This window comes from Cyprinodon tularosa, unplaced genomic scaffold (genome assembly GCF_016077235.1).
Source record: "Cyprinodon tularosa strain WSP-4 unplaced genomic scaffold, ASM1607723v1 ctg201, whole genome shotgun sequence".
NCBI lineage: Eukaryota > Metazoa > Chordata > Actinopteri > Cyprinodontiformes > Cyprinodontidae > Cyprinodon > Cyprinodon tularosa.
In genome coordinates this window covers 1,255,133-1,276,493 of record NW_024038739.1, presented here as the reverse complement: position 1 = coordinate 1,276,493, position 21,361 = coordinate 1,255,133, and the positions used below count along the sequence as shown (strand labels likewise).

Here is a 21,361-nt window from a genome sequence, read left to right as displayed (position 1 = left end):
CGGCGACCGAGCCGGTGGGGGCGGGGCCTCCGCAGCCTCCTTGACAAATGAGATTCCTGAAACAAGTGCAAATTCATCTTGAGACTCTTAGCTGTGACTTTTTAAACTAGGTTTCTTTAAGCATCCTGTATGGAGGACCTACTCTGCCATATTCAAAAAATAAATAAATACAGAAATTTTTGCCCCCAAAAATACAATAAATAAAAAAATGAAGGAAGAAATTAAATTATACTGTGAGACTTAAATGTATATATTTTTCTTTTAATTTGCTTCTTTATTTATTTGCCTTTGTAATAATTACCTTATTTATTGACCGTTATATGCTTCAAATTTATTTATTACTTATTTTTTTAAGTATTTATTTATGTGCATGCCATAGTATTCTTACTTTGTATTTTTTTTTACCCTATGTTATTTATTTCTGCCTGTCGTTTTTAGATTTCTGTATGCATTTCTGCCTGATTATGCAAATGAGGAAGGGAATGTTTTAGAGGGTCAACTTCTGCCCATTGGTTGGTTAGCATTTACTGCAAAGATCCAATCTACAGGAGGAGAGTCTGAAGTCAGTGGCTATATAAATTTATGTCTCACTGTATAATATAATTTCTACCTACATTTATTTGTTTATTATATTTTGGGGGGGAATTATTTGTATGCTTATTTATTTTTTTATTTCTGTATTTATTTTTGAAATATGGCAGAGTAGGTCCTCCATAATCCTGAACACATGGGGACAAAAAGTCAGACTGGGTCATCATAAGATTGTTAAGAGCAAGTTCCTCCTTAAGTTCCTCTATGTGGGCTTACATTATAACACTACAATACAAACAAATAAACACAAAAACTTTACAATTCAAACAAGCATACAAGCAAAACTAACCAAAAAAATAAATAAAAAATCTCAAACTATCTGCAGAAAGTGTAATGAAGGGACTGCATGGAGGTCATGAAAGTTTCTGTTTTTTAGACTTTTTTTATATTCCCCCCTGCAATTTTTTTCCCACTAATTGAAAGGTCTTTAAATACACATTAACATGAATTAAACACACTGTAGTGAACAGATAAATGGAGGCAGAAGATGTCTTTTATTCATCAGTGCACACAAGAGCTCTTTCAAACTGGGTACCGTTTCATTCACAACACCTGTCCCATCAATGAGGAATCAGAATCAGAAATACTTTAATAATCCCAGGGAGAAATTACTTTCGTTACATTACTCCATCTGTAATAGAGTGACTATAGGACCAGTTTGATATAACACAATATCATACAATATATATATATATATATATATATATATATATATATATATATATATAAAATTAGGCGGTCCCTGCTCCATCTCGCCATCAGTTTGGGGGTCCTTGGCCTGGAAAACGTTGAAGAACCGTGAATTGGAGAATTAACAAAAAGCATATTTTAAGAAATGGAAATGAGATGGGTTAATGTACATGTCGTACCAGTAGCTCAGACACAGGCAAAAATTCAAGTGTTAACAGATATCAGTAGATGATAGGCTCCACAATTGACCCCTGCCGGTTGAAACTTCACACTGACTCCAGATCCTGGGACCTTAAACTCCGTCTGAGCCGCTGAGCAACAGTCTAGTACTTTTTTTCCTTAATTCAGGAAAGAGATGATGACTTTATCCCTAATCGGTAAATGCTTTAATCCCAGAAATGTGACATTTTTAGACATGTCTGTATGTAGTTGCTCTTGAAGCACTGTGTCCTGTTAATCTCACTCAGATACTGGGTGGTTTTTGCTTCCCATGTTCTCTCAAAACTGTAACTTTCTCGTACCTTTTTCTACCAACCTTTGAAATGCTGGGAAGCAATGTTTTTTGTGATGTCAGTGTCAATCATCTCCATTGTTGTGTAGGCCATCACCACTTCCATCTGTTTTCTTTACCTTAAAGATTTGTTATAAACTGTTTTCACGAACACAAAGCCATAAATCTCTGTGCAACATATTTTATATTTAAGTTATAGAGAGTTAGAGACTAATTTTCATCTGAAATTGAACAGTATATTTCTAAAGCTTATTCAGATAGATATCCCTCATGTCGTAAGTATATCACTTAGAATTAAGTCAAGGAACCGTTTGGTTTCTTAGGTTTTGTGCTATTTTTTTTAAACAAAAGGAAACAAACATTCTGTTCTACTTTATTACACTAGAATAGCACATTAACTTCTCCTGAAGGTACAGAGGTTTAAGAGAAAGCTTTATCGCTGCTCCTCTCCAATGGAAAAGCCTCCTGCTGCACATTAGGGAGGCTCCTTCACTGCTGAATTTTTAAACACGACTCAAAACATACTTTTATTTGCTGACTTTTAACACTAGCAGGACTTACTTGTAGTGACCTTCTTTATTTCGCTTAAACAAATTCTTAATATTGTCTCATTTTTTTATGCCATAGTTTATTCTTTTATTGTGTTTTATTATTTATAGCTATGTTCATCACTTTTTCAGATGTAGGTGCTTTAAAACACAAGAACAAATGATGATGATTGAAATTAAATGAAACCTTACATTCACTGGCTAAAGCACATAACATTTAAAATGGTATTAAGCCTACTGATTAGGATAGATGCCATTTGTGTACCTGATGAATTTTCTCTAAATAATGGTTTTAAGATGATTAAGAGATGACTCTTCCCCCGTGATATATTGTTTTACCGATCTGAAACAGAAAGAAAACATCCCAAATGCACAAATAGAATATCCATCTATGTCCTTATTTGTCAGGGTCACAGGAGGCCGGTGCGTATTTCCAGCAGCATATGGGCAAAAGGCAGGGTTCACCCTAAACAGGTCACCAGTCCAACACAGAGACATAAAACCATGCTCACACCCAAGGCCAATTTAGAGACACCAATTTATCTAACAGGCATTTCTTTGGACTGTGGATGGATGCTGGAGTACCCAGAGAGAATCAATGCATGCATTTGGAGAACAGGCTAACTCCATGCAGAAAGAACCTAGGCAAGGACTCAAACCCAGGGGAGTCTTGCTGCAAGGCAACAGTGCTACAAACTGCACCTTTTGTGAAGCCCAGAAAATAAATATTGACTTTTGTGCTTCGATTTGTGATTCGATATCCATGTAAACTATCATTTGTGATTGAATTAAAAGACAATATGATGCAGGAAATCCTTGTCCTAACCTGTTAGACACATTTAGTGTCTTGTCCTAATTTGCACAAAATGAACAAATTAGAAAGAGGCTCAATTATAAAATCAAATAATCGTCCAAAAGTGAGAGCAAACAAATCGCATTCATTGAGATGTCATGGATTGATACTATGTTGCAAAGACGTTTTTTTTTTTTTGCACAATCATCTGCAGAAGTCAGCAGATTTTGTGCTGTAGCATCCCCCTGTGGTTGGTCTGAAGCCCTGCTTGCCTGTCTGAAAGGCAGCTTTTAAGAGGTGCACAATGTCAGGCTTTATCAATAATTCAAGAGCAATAAAGACATCAGAAATGTAGAGCACATAAAGATGAATGATCTGTTCTAATGGAGGATATGCAAACATATCTTAGTCAAGATAACTGATGGGAGTTTTTTTTTAAAGGGAAAGATTGCAGTCATCAGATACACACTGACACATATTTGTTGTCTGTTTGCATTGCTAAGTAGCACTATGGATGTCTATTAAAAATCACAAGAGTTCAGTTGAGGGACATCCATCAGGCATATGCTGGGACACATTCTGATAACAAGCTAAACATATATCTTATTTTCAATGCAATGAAATTTATTATTGATGGAGGTATCTTTAGGACTCATCAGAAAAAACATGGTTGTGAAAAATGAAAGTGAGTGTATGTGCGCCAAATGACTATAGGAGCTGATAAGATGGCATTCCATTGGCTGAGAAGAGAACATTCTTTCCTGTTCAAGGTTCCCCGGCATGACTCCGGGACAGCTGCTTGACCTTCTTGCCTGTTGATGTGTGCGTATGCGAGTGTGCAGTATGCGTCCCGGTGCACACGTGTGGTTGAGACTGTGTGCACAGCAGGGCTCTCTGGGTGTGTCACACACTTCAGATTGATCCCAGACACATACAGACCTCCAGTGGTTAAAAAAACAAACAAATAAATCGGAGAATTCCTCATGAAGGAATTTAAATATGAATCTGACCTTAGGTCTGATGAAACAAGGCTCACAGGAGCCACCCGGCGGCAGGAAGCTGAAGTCCTTAGCAAAGCTGGAAGGGATGAAGATGTTAGCCACTTCTCCATCCCACTCCGTTGTTTACTTATTTGTTTAAATTCATGGAGACACAGTGCATTCATAAATACCTTTAGTGATCATATACAAACCCTGGTATGGTAAACACAGTCACAGTGGAAGCTATCCTTTGGCCTCGTCATATATTGTCTAGTGGGTCTTGATGTTTCTTTGAGAGACTGAAAATCTAAAAACACTGTGGCTTAAAACCAACACCTTTATAAAATATTTTCATTACTTTTGTGACCATACGTTGACTTACAAATAATTCAATTATACCTTTGTCATGTCCCAAGTGGGGCTATATCACTTTCACCAGTACTGAGCAGCTTTGAGGAGGGTGTCAGTAATCCTGCCTGCGACACATAACAACAAATATGCAAACTGCTTTATGGCATATGTCACATCCCCCTTTCATTACAAAAACGGACATCGTCCTGACTCAGGCTGTGTCCGAATGTCTACCTTAACCCCTAACTCCTCACTATATAGAGCGGTGACTATATAGTGACCTTTATAGTAAATTCAATTACCTGACTGTTCGGACAGATGATCACTACTTTTCACTCCCCTTTGGTCACCACACTCCAGTTCTCTGCACAGTGCCTGCACCATCTTTGTTCTTTCTTGCTCCCAAATCAAATCCTATGATGCTAGTTGAGGAGAGCTCTTGCAATGCATTCTGGGATATATCTGCTCATCTAGTGATCATGGATGATCACTACTTCTCAAGGTGCATTGTAGGAAATTTGAAGTACACTACTTTTTCATCTACTAGACATTCCGACACTCATATAAAATGGTGTAACCACTATATAGTACTCTATGGGGGTTAGGGTTAAAATGTGGACACAGCCTGTTTCCCTGAGAGACCGTTGCCGTGTTCGAATTTGATGGCTGTGTCCTCAAAAGGACCAGATCTACCTAGATTGGGTCTTTCGAAAGCAGTGAAAATAAGGAGGCCGGAAGAGTTGAGCTATAGATTCATACAGGTCGATCCTTCCCTAGCTGTCACCATGACAGTTGAGTCACAAAGCAGGCAAAGAATGAATGCCAAATTTCTCTATGTGTGCCATTTTAAATTTTGAGGAGCTTCAGCAGCAGCACTGTTGTCGCAGATACCAGATTGTAGTCCCCACGCTGCAGATATATTGGAATATGTGCTTAAATATCAGCCAAACCCATTTGCAGAGACAGACAAAACCTTTCAATAAACCAAACATTACCTGCGACATATCTGACTCACTCACCCTTAAAGATAACGATTTTCATTACTTTAGGAAGAAATTGTTCACATACTTGTATTGCATTAAACTGCGCCAACAATATTCGCCATTGTTCAGCGCCATTTACATTGTTCGTCTGAGCAAGGACCAGCCGGTTGCTTAGACTCGCAGTAAATCATGGGATACCCAAGTCACCGCACCCATCCTTCAAAACAGGCAAACACAAAGCTGCATTTGTTGGCCACATCAGGAGTTGTCTTCCAATCTGAACAGGCCTCTGCACCGCGCTATGATATAATGGGCTGATGGATCGGGCCTTTGGAGGACACAGCTGCCAGATTAGAACACAGCCTGTATATCTGTGCAAATTGTGCAAGGTTGATATTCAGGCAATGCAGCACCTTCCTGCTGGGATCTATAAGTGTTCTTTACTGTGAAGTTACCCAACATAACATTATCTGTTTCGAGGCTCTACACTCGCCAGCACTGTGAGTTGCTGATGAGTGCTGTTGAGGTGGGCAGGGGCGGAGCAGGAACAGGGTACAAATAAAAATTTTTCAGCATAAATAGATTCATTAACTCGTCGCTTTTCATCTTTCACACATCCAATGGAAAAACAAAAAATGTTGTTCGATCCAACTGCAGGTGACCGAGAGATCAGGATTTGACAACACTAGTCTTTACCACGCTGATCCTCATGGGAAATGCGGTCTTCCTTCAACCTAAACAATGCAGATGTTGTCCAATGGAGGGACTTTTTTTAGTACTGCTTTAAATGTGAAATGATGCACACCAAACTCGTTTTGGGCATCAGAGCATCTGATTTACATGTTAAGTCAATGGGGGGTGGTGTCAAGCGGTGCAGCGGCACATCTGAATATCGGGAGTAGAGCATCCGAGTTTTCTGGTGTCGGAGCGTTTGACACTGGAGTTCAGAAAAGTGAACTTTTGCCGTGGGACGCAGAAGCGTCAACCAATCAGAAAAGCTGATGCAGGAGTTTTTTGGGGGGAGACAGACACTACATGCAAATCTTTGTCGCTTCTATAGATCTGTCTGCATATGAAGAATAAATAAATATCAAAAGTAAAAAAAAAAAAAAAAAAAAAAAAACAGGGAGAAGGGATTGCTATTAGGCTACAATGAAAACAGTCAGCTCTCATCATTATTACTGCACCAAAACATTCTTTTATGAACTATGGCGAAACAGCAAATACCCAAATTAATGAAAAATGTTAAAACCTGCCTGTAAAAATATTTTATTGTATATTCTGGTAAAAGTCTATATTCATTTCCGAACAGCTGAGTGAAATCCCTCACAGGCTGGCTGCTGCAGCTGGGATTCCCAGCGCAGACACCTGCTGGTACGCTGGAGGTCTGAACAAGAACTACATATTTAGTAGGATCATAATCCTGATGAACTGACTGCACAGATAATGCTGAAAATACTGAAATAATTAAAAGACATAATGTTAAACAGACATTTCTTCTAAACAAAGATTAAACGATAAAGGAAATTATCATATAATTTTTCAAATCTCATAACCTGAATTGTTAAAGAAACTTTAATCATTCTAAACTAAGGATGTGATTGACTGAGAGCCTGTCGAGTAAAATGAATCGATAAAGTGTGTACAAAACATCTCCTACTGCTTTATAAAAGATTGCAATTTATTTCCTCTTTTCCAGTCATCTTCTTGATTTTAGGAAAGCTACAAAAGCATAGAAATCTAAGATTCCCTTTTTGTTGTCATCTTCTGTCAATGTAAAGCCACAATTGGAACAGAAACAGTTTGAAATGTTTGCGTTTCTCATATAAGAGCATTTTGTTGGCATATTTAGAACAATTTACTTTCATTACGCTAAGGTTTGTAAAGTGTAAGGAAATGCTTGTTATGATCCTTCAGTCGGTTTAAACTGTACCTCATTCATCCACATTATCTTATCTTAATCATTATACATTAAAAATAAAGAAAATCTAAATGTGCAGGGAATAAGCACAAGTAATAACACATCATCTGGAAAATGATTTACAACAGGATAATTACATAGGTCTAAGCTGCAAATTATTCTTGCACAACATGCTGCTGTATCTCTCTGGGCTTCCCTGTGATGATTAACAGCAACCAGCAGATTTAGTGCTGCAGCATCCCCCTGCGGCTGGTTTGGGCCCTTTTCTGGCCAACTGAGAGGCCAGCTCAAAAGGATCCACCACGTCAGCCTGCAGCAATAGTTCAAGAACACCAACAGGGACATCAGGAGAGCACAACGCAGTCGTAACAATCTGAAGTATGGAGTAGGACACTGACCTTAGGTTTATTACAAGGCTCACAGGAGCCCCCTGGTGGCTGGAAAGTGAAGTCTTCTGCAAAGCGGGAGTGTGTCAGGATGCTGGCTGCTTCTCCATCCACCTCCACCGCTTCATTGGCCTGTTTAAAAATGACAATGTTTATCATAATTTAAACAGACAACATAAGTGGAAAGCTATTCTTTGTCCTTCATTATGCCACAGATGGACACACCTTAAAGGTGTAGTGACAGTCAAACTGGAAGACATCCTCCGCCCCAGTAATGCCTCCGTTATACATGACCTTACAGCTCTTGGTGTTGCCTCTAGGGACTTTAAAGAGACGGTATGTGGCAGAAACAAACTTGAAGTCTCCTGTAATGACACATGTATGAATTATCGGTTGGTTACGAATCATTAAATGAGGTTCAATTTGAAAGCATAGATACTGGGAGAGTTTTTACAATACTCTCCTATTTGAAATTGTGAGTCTTTTTTAAGTTTTCAAATTTAAGGCTGCATTGTCTATAAGTAAGCCTACCAAAATTACTCCAAAAGCACACTGACAATACATCTATGAGGTCCAAAGAGAAAAAAAAAATCAAAAATCTGCAGGTGAAAACAGGATTTAAAAAGGTGATTGTTCATTGCAAATTGTTTCTTTTTCTGTATTGTTAAACGTTTTCTAATAAAGTGTATTAATAATAATAATAATGAACACATGTGCAACAATTTCAGTTCAGTGTATTTTATATTAGCGCAGTAGTAAAGTAAATAAGATACACAAACAATAAATAAGGGAAAAATGAAATGAAACCTAGTAAGTCCTGCAGTTCTTTATCGTCAATGGTAGGGATGCTGGCCGTAACCAGCCGCGGCTGACTGAAGCCTACTTGCTCAGCCAGCTGCAGCAGATCCTTCCACCACAGGGCTCCGCCCAGACATTCACCTGCAAGGGGAAAAAAACTCATATGAATGGTTCATGTCTCAGCAACATTTAGATCCAGCCATACACAGAGTGTGATAAACTTCTAGTGATCTTAGGTGACACCATCAGAAACAAATATACTGAAACTACGCAAATCCATCTTAAAGGGGACAAGTTATTTTGGTGTAGCCTCCTTAAAAGTTAATGAAGTACAGCCTGCACACCCTGCAGAGTTTTCCACTCCACCCTTTTAGGAGATTTTTGTAGTTTGATAGCAGAGATATGATTATCTAGAAGAGCAGAAGCTTGTTAAACTTGCGCTGCTACCTTCATTGTCGCGGGTTTTTCAATCTCACAAAAAATTCATCTTAAAAAACTCTGCTAATACGTCCATCTTGTAACCAACGACTCAGACCTTTGTCTTCTCCTTTGACTATTTGAGCCGATGTAACAAGTACATTTCTCCACTGTGAGATCAATAAAGTTTATCAATCAATCAATACCAGCATTGATTTTGGGGGCTGGACATATAGGAATAATGACAGTCAGAGGGTCCTTGCTGGTGCGTTACAAACATGTCTACGCTGGAGGACTCGCCTGTCGATACTGCATTTGACTCAGTTTTAGCTAGAATAGTGAAAATGGAGCAAAGAGAAACTAATTCTACAAAAATTGTTGCACGATCACACGATGACTTCTCTGTAAACATCAGGCAAATGATCCACATTTAAGTAAACACGCCCCAACTATCATTCCTGGCGCACATCTGGAACGTCAGGATTCCCTGCTGCGATCGGCTGAAAGCGTATTATGGAGGGCGGGTACTAGCTGGCACGTCACCCAATCGGCTCGAAGCAATGTACTAAATGTCTCTCCTTTTCACGGACAGACTGAACGGCAGCAATCCCAGACTGATAACGTAGAACTTAACTCAGTTCTACACATATTAAGCTGGTGGATGCTTTAATGAAATGTTTGGATTAGAATCCTCAACAACCCAACATTATGACTTATCATCATAGATTTGGCATCTTTGAGCTTAGACTACAAAATCAGTACAAAGTCTACATAGTGTCTGATTAACAGCAGTCTAAGGTTTTGGAGTCTTCTTTTTTTTTTTTTTTACTTTTCTTACTGTAATACAATTGCTTCTTAAATACATAAATTATGCATCATTTGTTCAACATTCTTCACAGCTATAAAATATTCTGTAAACAAATGTACTTATAGTCAGAGCAGATTTAGTTTTAAAGTAATCTTTTAAAGGTTATCGTTTTACCCCAAACGTAGAGGTTATCTTTTCAGATGATTAAAAATGTTAATTTTCCTCTGAGTGTATTTTTAGCGCATGATCCAACCTATGAAAAGGTTTGATGTGATTGTTTTAAATTAAACACATTTTTACCCAAAATAATCTCTTCTACATAAAATCAGAAGAGAAATAGTTTTATTTTGTGGCAGCAGAACAAAAAAGTGACCAACCCCACAGCACTTTGTGGCTTTTTATTTCCTCTGTCAGCCTTCCATTGCAGTAGATGTCGCTGAAGTACACCTCACCCCCATCCTGAGCAAACAAGAAAAGCAAGGTTTGTAGAAAACATTACAGCTACTAAAGCCTAAATCTATACCTTTAAAAAAAATTATTATATTTTTTTCCTTTAAGTTGCTTACCTTGAGCACACTGTAAGCTTCTTCCAGGACCTTCTTCTTGTCTGGGGAGAGGTTCACCACGCAGTTTGAACTGCGCACCATAAAATATATATTTTTTTAAATGTTGAAAACAGCAGGTATAAAAGAGTAAAACCAAGGCAGCAAAACGATGGTATCTTACATGATGATATCAAACGAATTCTTTTCCAGACCTGCCTCCACCAAGGCCTCAATGTAGCCCTGGACAAAGCGGACATTTGGCTCCTTATAGCCAAACTCTTTCATGTGATAATCCATATATTTTCTTGCCAATTCAAGCTGTAACAAAGGAGAAATATCAAGGTTTTTGGGATAAAGTCCGAACATTTAATCTGAACATTTCTAATGAACGATCATTTGGATTTAAACATTTTTGCTATGCTTAAAAATACCAATATTTCTATTTCCATTATGAATCAGTTTACAAACAGCTTTAATTACTGAAAGGTATTATATTACAGTTGAAAGAAATTATTTTTTTTCTTTGAGTTAAACAGAAAACAAAATATTTTCTTTATATCTTTATGTTTTATTTCCCAGCTGCTCTTAATCTTTATATTTGTTTCAAACATAAATTTAATGATTTTCTTTTAAACAACTTGAGATTATTTGCCTGTTAAACTAATTTAACTTCCATGTTGTGTTCCATGTTGGTTGTTTTATCAACAGGTTTGCTCCTTATAGCAGTATTATTGTAACGCTGATGCTCAGTACCTGGGCCTCAGTCATATCAATGCCGGTGACGTGGCCTTTCTCCCCAACAAGCGAACTCAACATGAAGCAGTCCCTTCCACTTCCAGAACCCAGGTCCAGTATCCTGCAGCCTTCCAAGCACTCTGGCACCACCAGACCACATCCATAGTACCTGGTTCATGGAAACATAAAGCTCAAAGCCCATTTTCAGCACAAAGGGGGGTAAAAAAAAAAGAAAATTCTTATTACCTTGCAGTTACCTCAGGGTGAACCTTCTTCAGGGCGTCACGAATAAACGCTGGGAGAGGCTGAGCTGGAGCTACGCAGGCTCCCGTCTTCAGGTCCGCAGTCTTTTGGAGCCGCTTTCCATAATAATCCTGAACCATCAGAATAAAGCTCAAATGCTGCAGACAGTCATCTAACCTCCATCCAGACTATTCCTGACTGGGCTGGAAGACTGTTTATGTTAGAAACCTTTGCCATGACAGCAACTGCTGCAGTAAAGCAATTTGTTCTGGAACCAAATCTGTAAATAACTAATCAGGAATTTAGTACTAAAAAGAAAAACCAGTGACCTGCAGAGCAGGGAAAACAGTTTGACACCTCATGGATATTTTGTTTTAACTTTTCAATTAAAGCCCGATAACAGACCTGGTATGATTTTAGGTGTGGAAGCTACTAAGTAAAGCGGTTTCGTCCCTTTATGATTGTTGACATTTCATTAGAGAATAAATAATGGGAGAAAATTGCAAGTCGGGATTACTTGATACTATCAGTTATTTAATTATAAAATGGTCCCTTTGGACTTTTATGACAGACAGTTCTGTCCTGAGCACAACTTTACAAACGAAGTGCTGTGTAATTAAAGAACATCTGCATGTTAACAATGACTCAGCATTTATTACATCCCCTGGAAAGGACAGAACTTTGTACAAACACGCTTACTTAACCTTTCCTATGTTTTGTGCCCTGAATGAAATGTGTAACTAATTAAATATGTAACTTGGATTCCTTTCAAATGTTTTAATTTTTCTTTAACAAAAACACATCACAATGAAAGCCCTCACAAACAGATTTTTTTTTTCTGATATAGAACCTGTTGTTTCTGTTCTGTGGCCCAAGAACTGGGCTGATTAGCTGGTATTAGCAAACATCATGGCTTGTTTATTACAACTATGTTTCTGTTATTCTTCTTAAATCTTCTTGAAATTGATGCTGTGTTCTTGCATGTCGGACAAAGATTTTGCTGCAGCCATGAGGAGCAGCTCGCTTTCGATGAAGGAGGATTCTGATCATATTGTCAGAGGAAAAGAACAACGGACAGAATCAAAAGAAGGGTGGCTGTTTGCTCAACGCAAGCAGTGTTTAAACATTTTGTTTCCAGTAAAATAATCACGCATAAAGTACTTTGAACTTTTTCCCCGCTGACTAAATTAATAGAAGAATAAAAAGGTAACAGAGGCTCTGGTTACGAATTAGGGGAAATGGATTCTACTGATTTCGTTCAGTTAAAAGGAAGGAAAAATTTCAATATAATTTACCATTAATCAAGAATTAATCATAAGTTGATTATTGGTTTACATACTTTCGATTTAAACAATACAGTTCATTAATGCCGATATCGATACTAATTATGTTTATTAACATCAGTCTAACCAAATATGCTATATATATATATATATATATATATATATATATTTATATTATGTATGCTCCTGATCTTTGCATACCATGACGTCACCTGTCTGAGTTTGTGACACATAAACAAGAAAATCCTTTTTTTGTTTGTTTTTTGTTTCTTGTTGTTGTGTTTAAATCTCTTCTGTTATTTATTTAAGTTAAAGTATGTTATATCTTAATTCTAATTGTACTCCATCACTAAACACTTATTTTGGAGATACTGTTTTATATATTATGACATTTTTTGTCAATGTTTTGTAATTTGCAACTTTTAAATAAAGTTTTGAAGAAAAAAAACAAGAAAATCCAAAGAGTTTCCAAGTGGAAAAAGGACAGGAGGGAATGTGTCAGCCTACCTTAACATCCACGTGAACGCTGCTGTCAGAGAAAGCACTGCAAAAAATAAAGAAGTGGAAAATAAACTTTAAATGCCAAGGTTTAAATCTCGACGTTACCGTTTAAAAGATGACTTAAAAGGATAGCTATTGCTACAGAAAAGACAAATAACCTTTTAAAGGTGGAGAACATAATAAAGTGTGAAATCACAAACCTGAGAGCAACCTGAACACGCGCCGCCAAAGTAAAACGTCACTTCAAAACATTAGGTCACAGGTAGATGAAATACTTCTTACCTGTTGTTCTGAGCCATGGTTAGAGCTGGATTATATAGTTTAAAGTAACTGTTGAACGTGTGTGTGTGTGTGAAATGACAGCACCGCAGGAGAACAAACACTTTTCACTTCCTGCTAAGGCTGCGCCCCCTGCTGGCCCCTGGAGGCACAGCTCGGTAAATTAAATAAAAAAGACAGACATAGTTTTACTGCTCATTTTAGACTTTTACATATCTTAGAAGCTATCTGAAAATCAGAAAGTAATCAGTACTCGTTTTCTTATTATTTTAGATGTGTGTGTTTATGTATTTCCGACGAATCATACCAGTAATCACCAAGAAAGACTCTTGATTCCTTTCCAAATTAAGTTCCAAAGGTCAATGTATCCTAGAGAATCTTCTAACTTTATGATCTTTTCATCTTTTAATTCATAAAGATTTATAATTACACGACCAGATCACAAAGATCAAGACTAGTATTAGTATAGTTTGGCCTTGAGCTGTAAACAAGAGAGCAGCTTTAGTGAATAGATGTTTGCCCTGATCTTTATTGAGTTCCACCAATACCTTACTGATGCATACTGTCACACTGGAGCTCTGTGCTCCTTTTTTTTTTTTCTTTTTTCCCCAGCATTTTACTGTCATTGCACTGTCACACGTACAGAGCAATTCAATTAACTCTGCATTTAACCCATCCCCTTGGGGAGCAGTGGGCTGCCATTGCATCGGGGAGCAGTGTGGGGTTAAGGGTCTTGCTCAGGGACCCAGAGTGGCAGTCTGTGGGAGTCACTCTCAAACACAGAAGCTCAGGATTCCAGGCTCTATGCCGTAACCGCTAGGCCACCACCCCTGCACTCTCTGTCCAGACTTTTGAATCTAGCTTTGTTTATGAAATGCAAATGATGCTTTTATGTTAAATAAAAAGGCATTTGGACTACAGAGCTCCATTCCAGCTATTTTCTCCTCTGTCAAAGGAAGAGAATTCTGTCATTGTGTCTGGGTTAGGAGCAGCTTAACACAAGGTCATGGTTGTAGCTCTGGCACTTGAGTCGTGTGTGTTGTGGCTCATTAAATTCCAACTCCAGCTGCTGTCCACACATTTTGAGTGTCTCCCAAATGTTTTGATAAGCTTTGTGTCACAATCCTTCCTTCAAAGCTTCAGTTTTCACCCTGGCTTCTGCATCTTTATCTACTAAACCTTCTTCAACTCAACCAACAGACTCCTTTGCTGGCCTGATCCTAGATCCTTGTTTCCCCAAACAAAGCGACCCTCTGCTCTCCAGTTTGGACCCACAGAAAATGGTTTTATTGAATATGGGTCAGAAAGTCCTTTACCACAGCTGCACAAAAGTGATTAACCACAGACATCTTCAGAACCAGCAGATCTGCATCTGGACAGAGGAACTTGAGGGAAAAGCACCCCATTGGAGGATTTAATACAAAGCTCTGATTAAAAAAATGAACTGGTGATCTCCACTGGAGGATTTTACGCGGCGCCACAAACTTGTTTTTATCAGTTATTAATCAGGGTGTTTTAAATGAGTCTGTCTGAAAATATGTTCCACATTTTTATGTAACGCACAAGACTAAAGACAATTTTATCCTTTTAATTTGTGTTTTTAGTCTTTTTGGGACGGTTTTTACAAATTCCCATTTGTAGGAGGAGTTTGCCAAAGCAAGAGGAACAAGCCTTTACATTTTTTAAGCAGTAAAGCAAAGATGGCCATTTACTTGTGCCACAGAGACAGACTGGAATAAACTAAATCTGGAACTAAATATGACCTATGAAACTATACAAACATTTCTGTTTTAAAACCCCTTTTTAACTGTGCTACGTAACATTAACCCTCTCCAGGCAGATGTTGCAGATTTGCAACAGCTAATGCCACTTAGCTAATTACGCCACATCCATATTTTAAGAGCTTTTGTTACTCAGAAGTACAATAGAAGGACTTAGTTGTGCATTTGCAACAAATAGTTTCTCTCCGGCTCACCAGATAGCGCTGCTGATTCACTTTCAACATGGCGCAGTCCTTGTTGTCACTGAAACAGATTTTCTAAGCACCAATTGCATGTAAGTATCACTACCAATTTCCATTATATTGAAATCAATACTACATAAGATGAATCCTGAATGTGTATAGATATGACACATGCCAATTAGTAGATTTTATCTCCTCTGGTTTTTCACCAGAGGCATCTCGATTTCAATGTTGTAGATTCGCAACGTGTGCCCAAACAGGTACCAATAGATGCTACACGCTTTATCTACTAGTTTTCCTATATTTTGAGCAACAGTAGCCTATAACAGAGAAAAAGTTGTCTCTAATTTTGTGAGAGAATTTTTTTTTTTCGAATTTTGTTTTGTTAACTTTTTGTTTGTGACATTCAAATAAAGTTAACGTTTGTATCAGATTCAGTCTTCAGTGTTAATTTACCACTCCGGGCCACTGTTGCAAATCTGCACAATCCCAGAATTCATTGCATGTGAAGGTCTCTCTCAAAAAAGTCTGAATTGTATATTACTACCCCATATGATCATTTTCTCCAAATATGAGATTTTTTCCTGCAACTACAACTTAATTGGAGCCTGAGAGAGTTAACACTCTCCAATAAACCAAGGCTGTGTTTAAATTCATGGGATGCGTCCTCCGAAGGTCGATTGTCATAGTGCGGTGGAGAGGTCTGGTCGTTATGCTCGTTATGTGACCTTAAAATGCGTCCTTCTTTTTACCCAATTTGAAGGATGGGTCTGGTGTATCCTATCTATCCTTACATATCCCAGGATTCTTTGCAAGACCAAGCAAGCCGGCTGCTCCGTCCTCAGAGGAAAAAGCGAAATGGTGCCGAACAGTGGTGAATATTGGAAGTTCAGTTTAATATAATGCAAGTATTTAAATAGTTCCGTCTGAAATTAATGAAAATAGTTGTTTTAATGGTTATTGAGTCAGATGTATGGCCTTAATGATGATAATGGTAATGATGTTTGATTTATCTAAAGGTTTTTATCTGTTACTGTGTAAATGGGTTTGGCTGTAAGTTAATGACAGATTCTAATATATCTGCAGTGTGGGGACTATAAATCTGATAGGAATTTTATTTTTTAATTGCTATTTTGCACAATTTGCTTGACTAAGTCTTTTTTGTTGTTGAAAATAAGATATTTTGCAGATAGTGTTCGTGCACTGATTAAAAACTGTTAAGCGAAACAGAAACTTAACATACTTTTTAATGAAAAAATAATTATAAGAAATATAATAGTACATCTTAAAATGATAGCACAAAAAGACAGAAAAGTAATCTGCTAATATAAACAAATTAAAATCAACAAACCGATTTGTTGATCTTTTAAGGTAAAGTTGCAGTGAGTAATGTGTCAGTCTCAATTTAAAGGAGCCACCATGTCTACATACTGTAGCTCAGGTTAAATGGCAGGATCATAGTAACTAAATGCTGACTCACCTGATTTAATTCTTATCAGGTGAATGCTTAAAGAGGTTTCTAACGACCCAAGGGTCAAACAGCATTCAGTACTTCAGAGAAAACCAGGTTTAAAAGTATCCTCCTTTAACAGGGGGCCAGTGTAGTGACTGAAATCTATTTACAGTGTCGGTCTGGCTAAATGAGTTAAACAAAGATCATTAGAGACATCTTACATATCCCTGCAGGTTGTAAGATACTTCATATTGTTACGTCCACCAGGCTTGTTTGGTGGGGGTAACATTAAAGGAGACCACACAAGGATTTTCTTTAAAGTGAAAATTGAATTTATTAAATTATACTAAAGAAACAATACCTAAAAAGGGATAAATAAAATGGGGAATAGGAAATGGCTTAATGCAAAACCAATATCTAAACAGAAATAAGTAAATACCGTACAAACAAACCTAACAAAACCCAACACTAGGACAGGGGTTCTGAGGAGGTAAGAGAGGAAAGCCTCCTCTCTGCTGCTTGTATGACAGCTTTTAAAGTAGACAAGCACCATTTAGGGCAAAACAGATCACCTGCAGAAGACCTGCCTCCAGAACCCTGCAAGGAAAAGGGCAGAAAGCCACTGCAGCCGCAACAATATAAAAGATCAGTGTTTGTATCCTGATTGAGCAGAAATCAGGCTTTTTTTTTTAAAGATTTGCAGAGTTGAAATCGCCGTCACACACATTTAATAGGCATTCCCTCTCAGCAGTGTGTACAGTGTTGTGCATGTATATCCAACAAGTGGAGATAGTGGGAATTCAACAATTCAAGAAAATCCTCCACTATACCTTTAAACTTCAAATTATGAGGAGCTATTTTTTCCTGCTCTGGAGATTTAAGATGTTATTTTCCTTGATTTGAATGCTATTATTTTGTGGTGGAGGGCATCTTCACTGGTCAAGAGTAACAAAGGTAAAATTAGGCACGTATTTCAGTCACATCATGTAATTTATAGATACTGATTAATGAGGCACTGCAAGGAGGAGTCAGAGCGCCCAGAGAGAACCTGCTCATAGAAGAGAATAATCCTTTATTAACTCACAGTGTTGAAATTGAGGTGAGTGAAGTGGGCATTGAAGAGAAAAGTTTACACCATGAAAAGAAAAAGTGTACGATTACCACAAATTGCCTACCAAGATATAAATTAATCTCAAAAAGAGCACATTTTATAAAAAAATGTTAAAGAAAAATGATGCATTTGTGCATAAAGGTCAACTGCATATTCACACAATAAATGTAAAATAGCTGTTCCAATACCACACTGACGCTCAGATATAATACACAAACTTCTCATCCTCCTCCATCAATCTTCATCCTGCAGGATGTTGTATCTGCGTTGCTTATGTGTTGATGTATTTTGTAATCTCAAACTGTATTCTGCTAAAGATAAAGTAGGAAATATGATTTTCTTTCCTCCCCTCACCCATTGTGATCCCTTTCTTTTGTTTTTCTAACTGCAAATGCAGCGCCTTTACGCCCTTACGGCAGCCAGGCCTCGGACACCACCTCCCCCCATGTACAATATCTGTGAATTGTCTTTCTGTGTGTTTTTGTCCAAATTTGCCTTTGGGAATGAATAAAGTATAAATGAATTAAAGAGCAAGGATAAAAGCAAAAATATTGAATCTGATGTGAGCTGTAATGTTTATAAAGCCTAACAGCTGCTGGAAGGAAAGATTTAAGATAACGCTCCTATGAGCACAAAGGGTGCAGCAACCTTTTACTTTAAAAGCTTTTAAGCAGCTCCACGGATGAGACCATCAAACAGTGGTGTAATTTATTTTTTGCCAGTGTTCTTCTCTCATATCACCTGCACTGAACTCAGGGTCCATTCTATGTTTGCAGTTTTTAGATAAATTTCAATCGTTTTATTGCAAAATGTCTAACTTTTTTTAAACCATCTTTAGGTTCAGCAGATTTAGATATAATAAACAAGTCCTTTGTAATAAATAATTTATAACTACATCACCCATGCAGCATATATTCATCACCTGCTATTCCTGTTGTATAAATGTGTACTTTATATTTTAAGGTTGATTAGTGTTTGCAGGAAATCTAACCATCATTCGAGGTCTTTGTAATTTATCCTACACTATAAGAAATGTCCATAAATTCATAGTATAAACTAGTGTATTTATTTAAAGGAATTTTCCCTTTTTTTATCGATCTTTCCATCATATTTATCAGAGCCGATTAGATAAGGGAGTTCCAACAACTCCGCTGGCCTACATTCTAAAGAGAAATGTATATGCACAGTGAGGCCACGCTTGAAAATGACAGCAAATAGCTTCCTGAGATCATTGAGTGTCAAAGGTTACTTTAAGCTTTTGCAAATCTGACAATTCAAGGAGGCATCAGTGAGCGATGTGGAAAACATCAGATTCACTATTACTGCATCGACTGTTTCTCCAAGTTATTCAACTTAAGCTGCAGAGGAAGACACTCTGACAACATAGACTGTAAATTTAGTATATTTATTGAATATACATTCATCTTAGATGCTGAAATAAATGGCTTATGATCAGAACATTCACAGAACATGTGCAAAACGAACACACTTGGGTCAGAAAAGCATCTTTGGCAAAACTGCCCTGATCTCCAAACAAACGCTCATCGTTGGTCAAACGTACCATTCATCCAACCTGAAAAGAGCATTAGCCATGATAATAGTAAAATATGTCCATGAGGAAACAGAAAAGAAGGCAACTAAACGGTTCTACGATACATCACAGATGTTTGTAAGTAATAAAGTGGTTTTATAATCTTTATATATCTATAATCTTTACATGAATAGGCAGATATGAAAATAGCTCTTCTTTTGAGACAAAAGTACATGATTAATTTTTCACTCACAAAAAATACTAATGTTTAAAGAACTAGAGTGTGTCCATGTCATGATGCATAATTGTCTTACTGGTTTCACATTGCACTGGAACCCTGTGCTGCAGAACGCAGGGACACGACCTCCTGCAAGGTGCTTTCAGTACGCATCTATAGTAAAATAAATCTGTTTGACCAGTCGTTTAAGACTTTTGTGCTTCAGAAAGGCTGTACTGTGCGGATCACTGCAGGTGCAGGAAGGAAAAGTCTTACAGTGTCCTTCTCCAGGTTACAAATGGTTGTGGTTTTAGTGAAGCTGGGCAACTAAAAAAATAAATCTGTTAAACAAATCCTGGGTTAAAAAAACTCCATTAGCTACATCTTCAGTAATTAGGGTATGGATGGCATCCTATGAGAAAGACACCCCTGCCGCCTTTCTGTTTGTTTTATCAATACAATCAGATTTGTGTGAATTTAACTTGGATTTTATGTTACAGACTGGTGGAAGTGGAAGAAAAAGTCTAATTTTTACAAATAAAGATCTGAAATTTTGTGTTTTTACCCTCATTTAGCTTTGATGGCCCTAAATTTATAGACCGAACATTTTCCTATAAGAAAATCGCAGTATTATTCCAGTTGTTCAGTAAACTCTATTATAGAACATTGGTGATAAACAGTATCATGAAGGAGAAAGAGGTGGAGTTAAGTTACAAGGTATAAAATGAGAGTAGCTGCCTGAATTGGCTGATAAGGAGAGAGAGAAGAGCTTAGCGACTCTGGAAGAGCTGCAGAGTTCCACTGGTTAACTCCTTGAACTCTGCAAATCTGACTTTTAAGGAAAACTGGCCTAAAGAAAGCTGGACATCCAGACTGCAGTCTTGCTGCTGCTGCACACCTAGCTTATATGAATCAATGATTAACAGGCAGCTGTAGCACATGTTGGCTGCTGAGGTGGTGATGTAACCGTTTGAAACAGGTCGAGAGACACGCATGTTAAACATGCAGGGAATGAATACTTGAGGAGCAGGGTTGGAAACTCCGATGACACAAAAATGGAAATTTGTAACTCCCTATTGCGTCATGGAAACTAAAAGTTGACCCTGTACACGTCACTCCCACGGTCAAACATGGTAATGACAGCATCATGCTGTGGGGGTGCGCTTCTCCGGGAAGAATGGAGGAATCTGATCAGGTTCAAAGGAGGATGGGTGATGTTCAACACCAACTGATGCTGGAGGAAAAAAAATGTTCCAGGCTGAAGAGGAGAGCCAGATGTATATACTAATAACAGAATGGCTCAACGCCCAAACCTTAATCAGATGGGGAAGCTGAGGAGGCTTATCCATAAACTCATGGGTTAATGGGACAAATATTAGATATCCCTAATGTCCAAAACAGGAAAATGTAACCAGAGTGAAAGGTAACTAAACAGTTAGCTTAGCAGGAGGGCAAATTATATTCCACACTTTTCAGAATCTTATTTGATAATAAAATAGAAAACTATGCACCAAGTTATGTTGGTCTGTCACTACAAATCTCAGAAATCCAGTGAAAGCTCTTGTAAGGTAAAAAAAGTTTAATACTTAGAAATTATCATTAAAATTAAAAACCAACACGGCAACCCTTAAGTTAGTTTGTCCAGCGTTATTGAAACATACATTGTTAACTAACCAAATCAGTTCAGTTTGGTTTACATGGTTGTCTCTCTTTAACGGAACAG

General features: G+C 37.7%; 1 protein-coding gene across 1 annotated transcript; it reads right to left on the bottom strand.

Annotated features, from left to right (window-relative positions):
• Nucleotides 1-7,107: 7,107 nt before the first annotated feature.
• On the bottom strand, nucleotides 7,108-13,498 carry as3mt (arsenite methyltransferase). Its single transcript, XM_038284672.1, has 11 exons — nucleotides 13,367-13,498; nucleotides 13,091-13,127; nucleotides 11,304-11,431; nucleotides 11,076-11,226; nucleotides 10,504-10,640; nucleotides 10,344-10,413; nucleotides 10,155-10,236; nucleotides 8,562-8,693; nucleotides 7,980-8,119; nucleotides 7,767-7,886; nucleotides 7,108-7,678 (listed from the first exon to the last, which is right to left on the bottom strand). Exons 1-11 carry the CDS (start codon nucleotides 13,381-13,383, stop codon nucleotides 7,574-7,576), a joined length of 1,119 nt encoding a protein of 372 aa, XP_038140600.1. The 5' UTR covers nucleotides 13,384-13,498; the 3' UTR covers nucleotides 7,108-7,573.
• Between the last annotated feature and the right edge of the window lie 7,863 nt (nucleotides 13,499-21,361).

What these genes read in the sequence shown, in the direction of transcription:
- as3mt (XM_038284672.1), bottom strand. An exon ending in TTGATATGACTGAGGCCCAG is followed by an intron (nt 10,641 to 11,075) that starts GTACTGAGCATC and finishes CCTTTGTTACAG; the next exon opens with CTTGAATTGGCAAGAAAATA. An exon ending in AAGCCACAAAGTGCTGTGGG is followed by an intron (nt 8,694 to 10,154) that starts GTTGGTCACTTT and finishes TTCCCCTTGCAG; the next exon opens with GTGAATGTCTGGGCGGAGCC.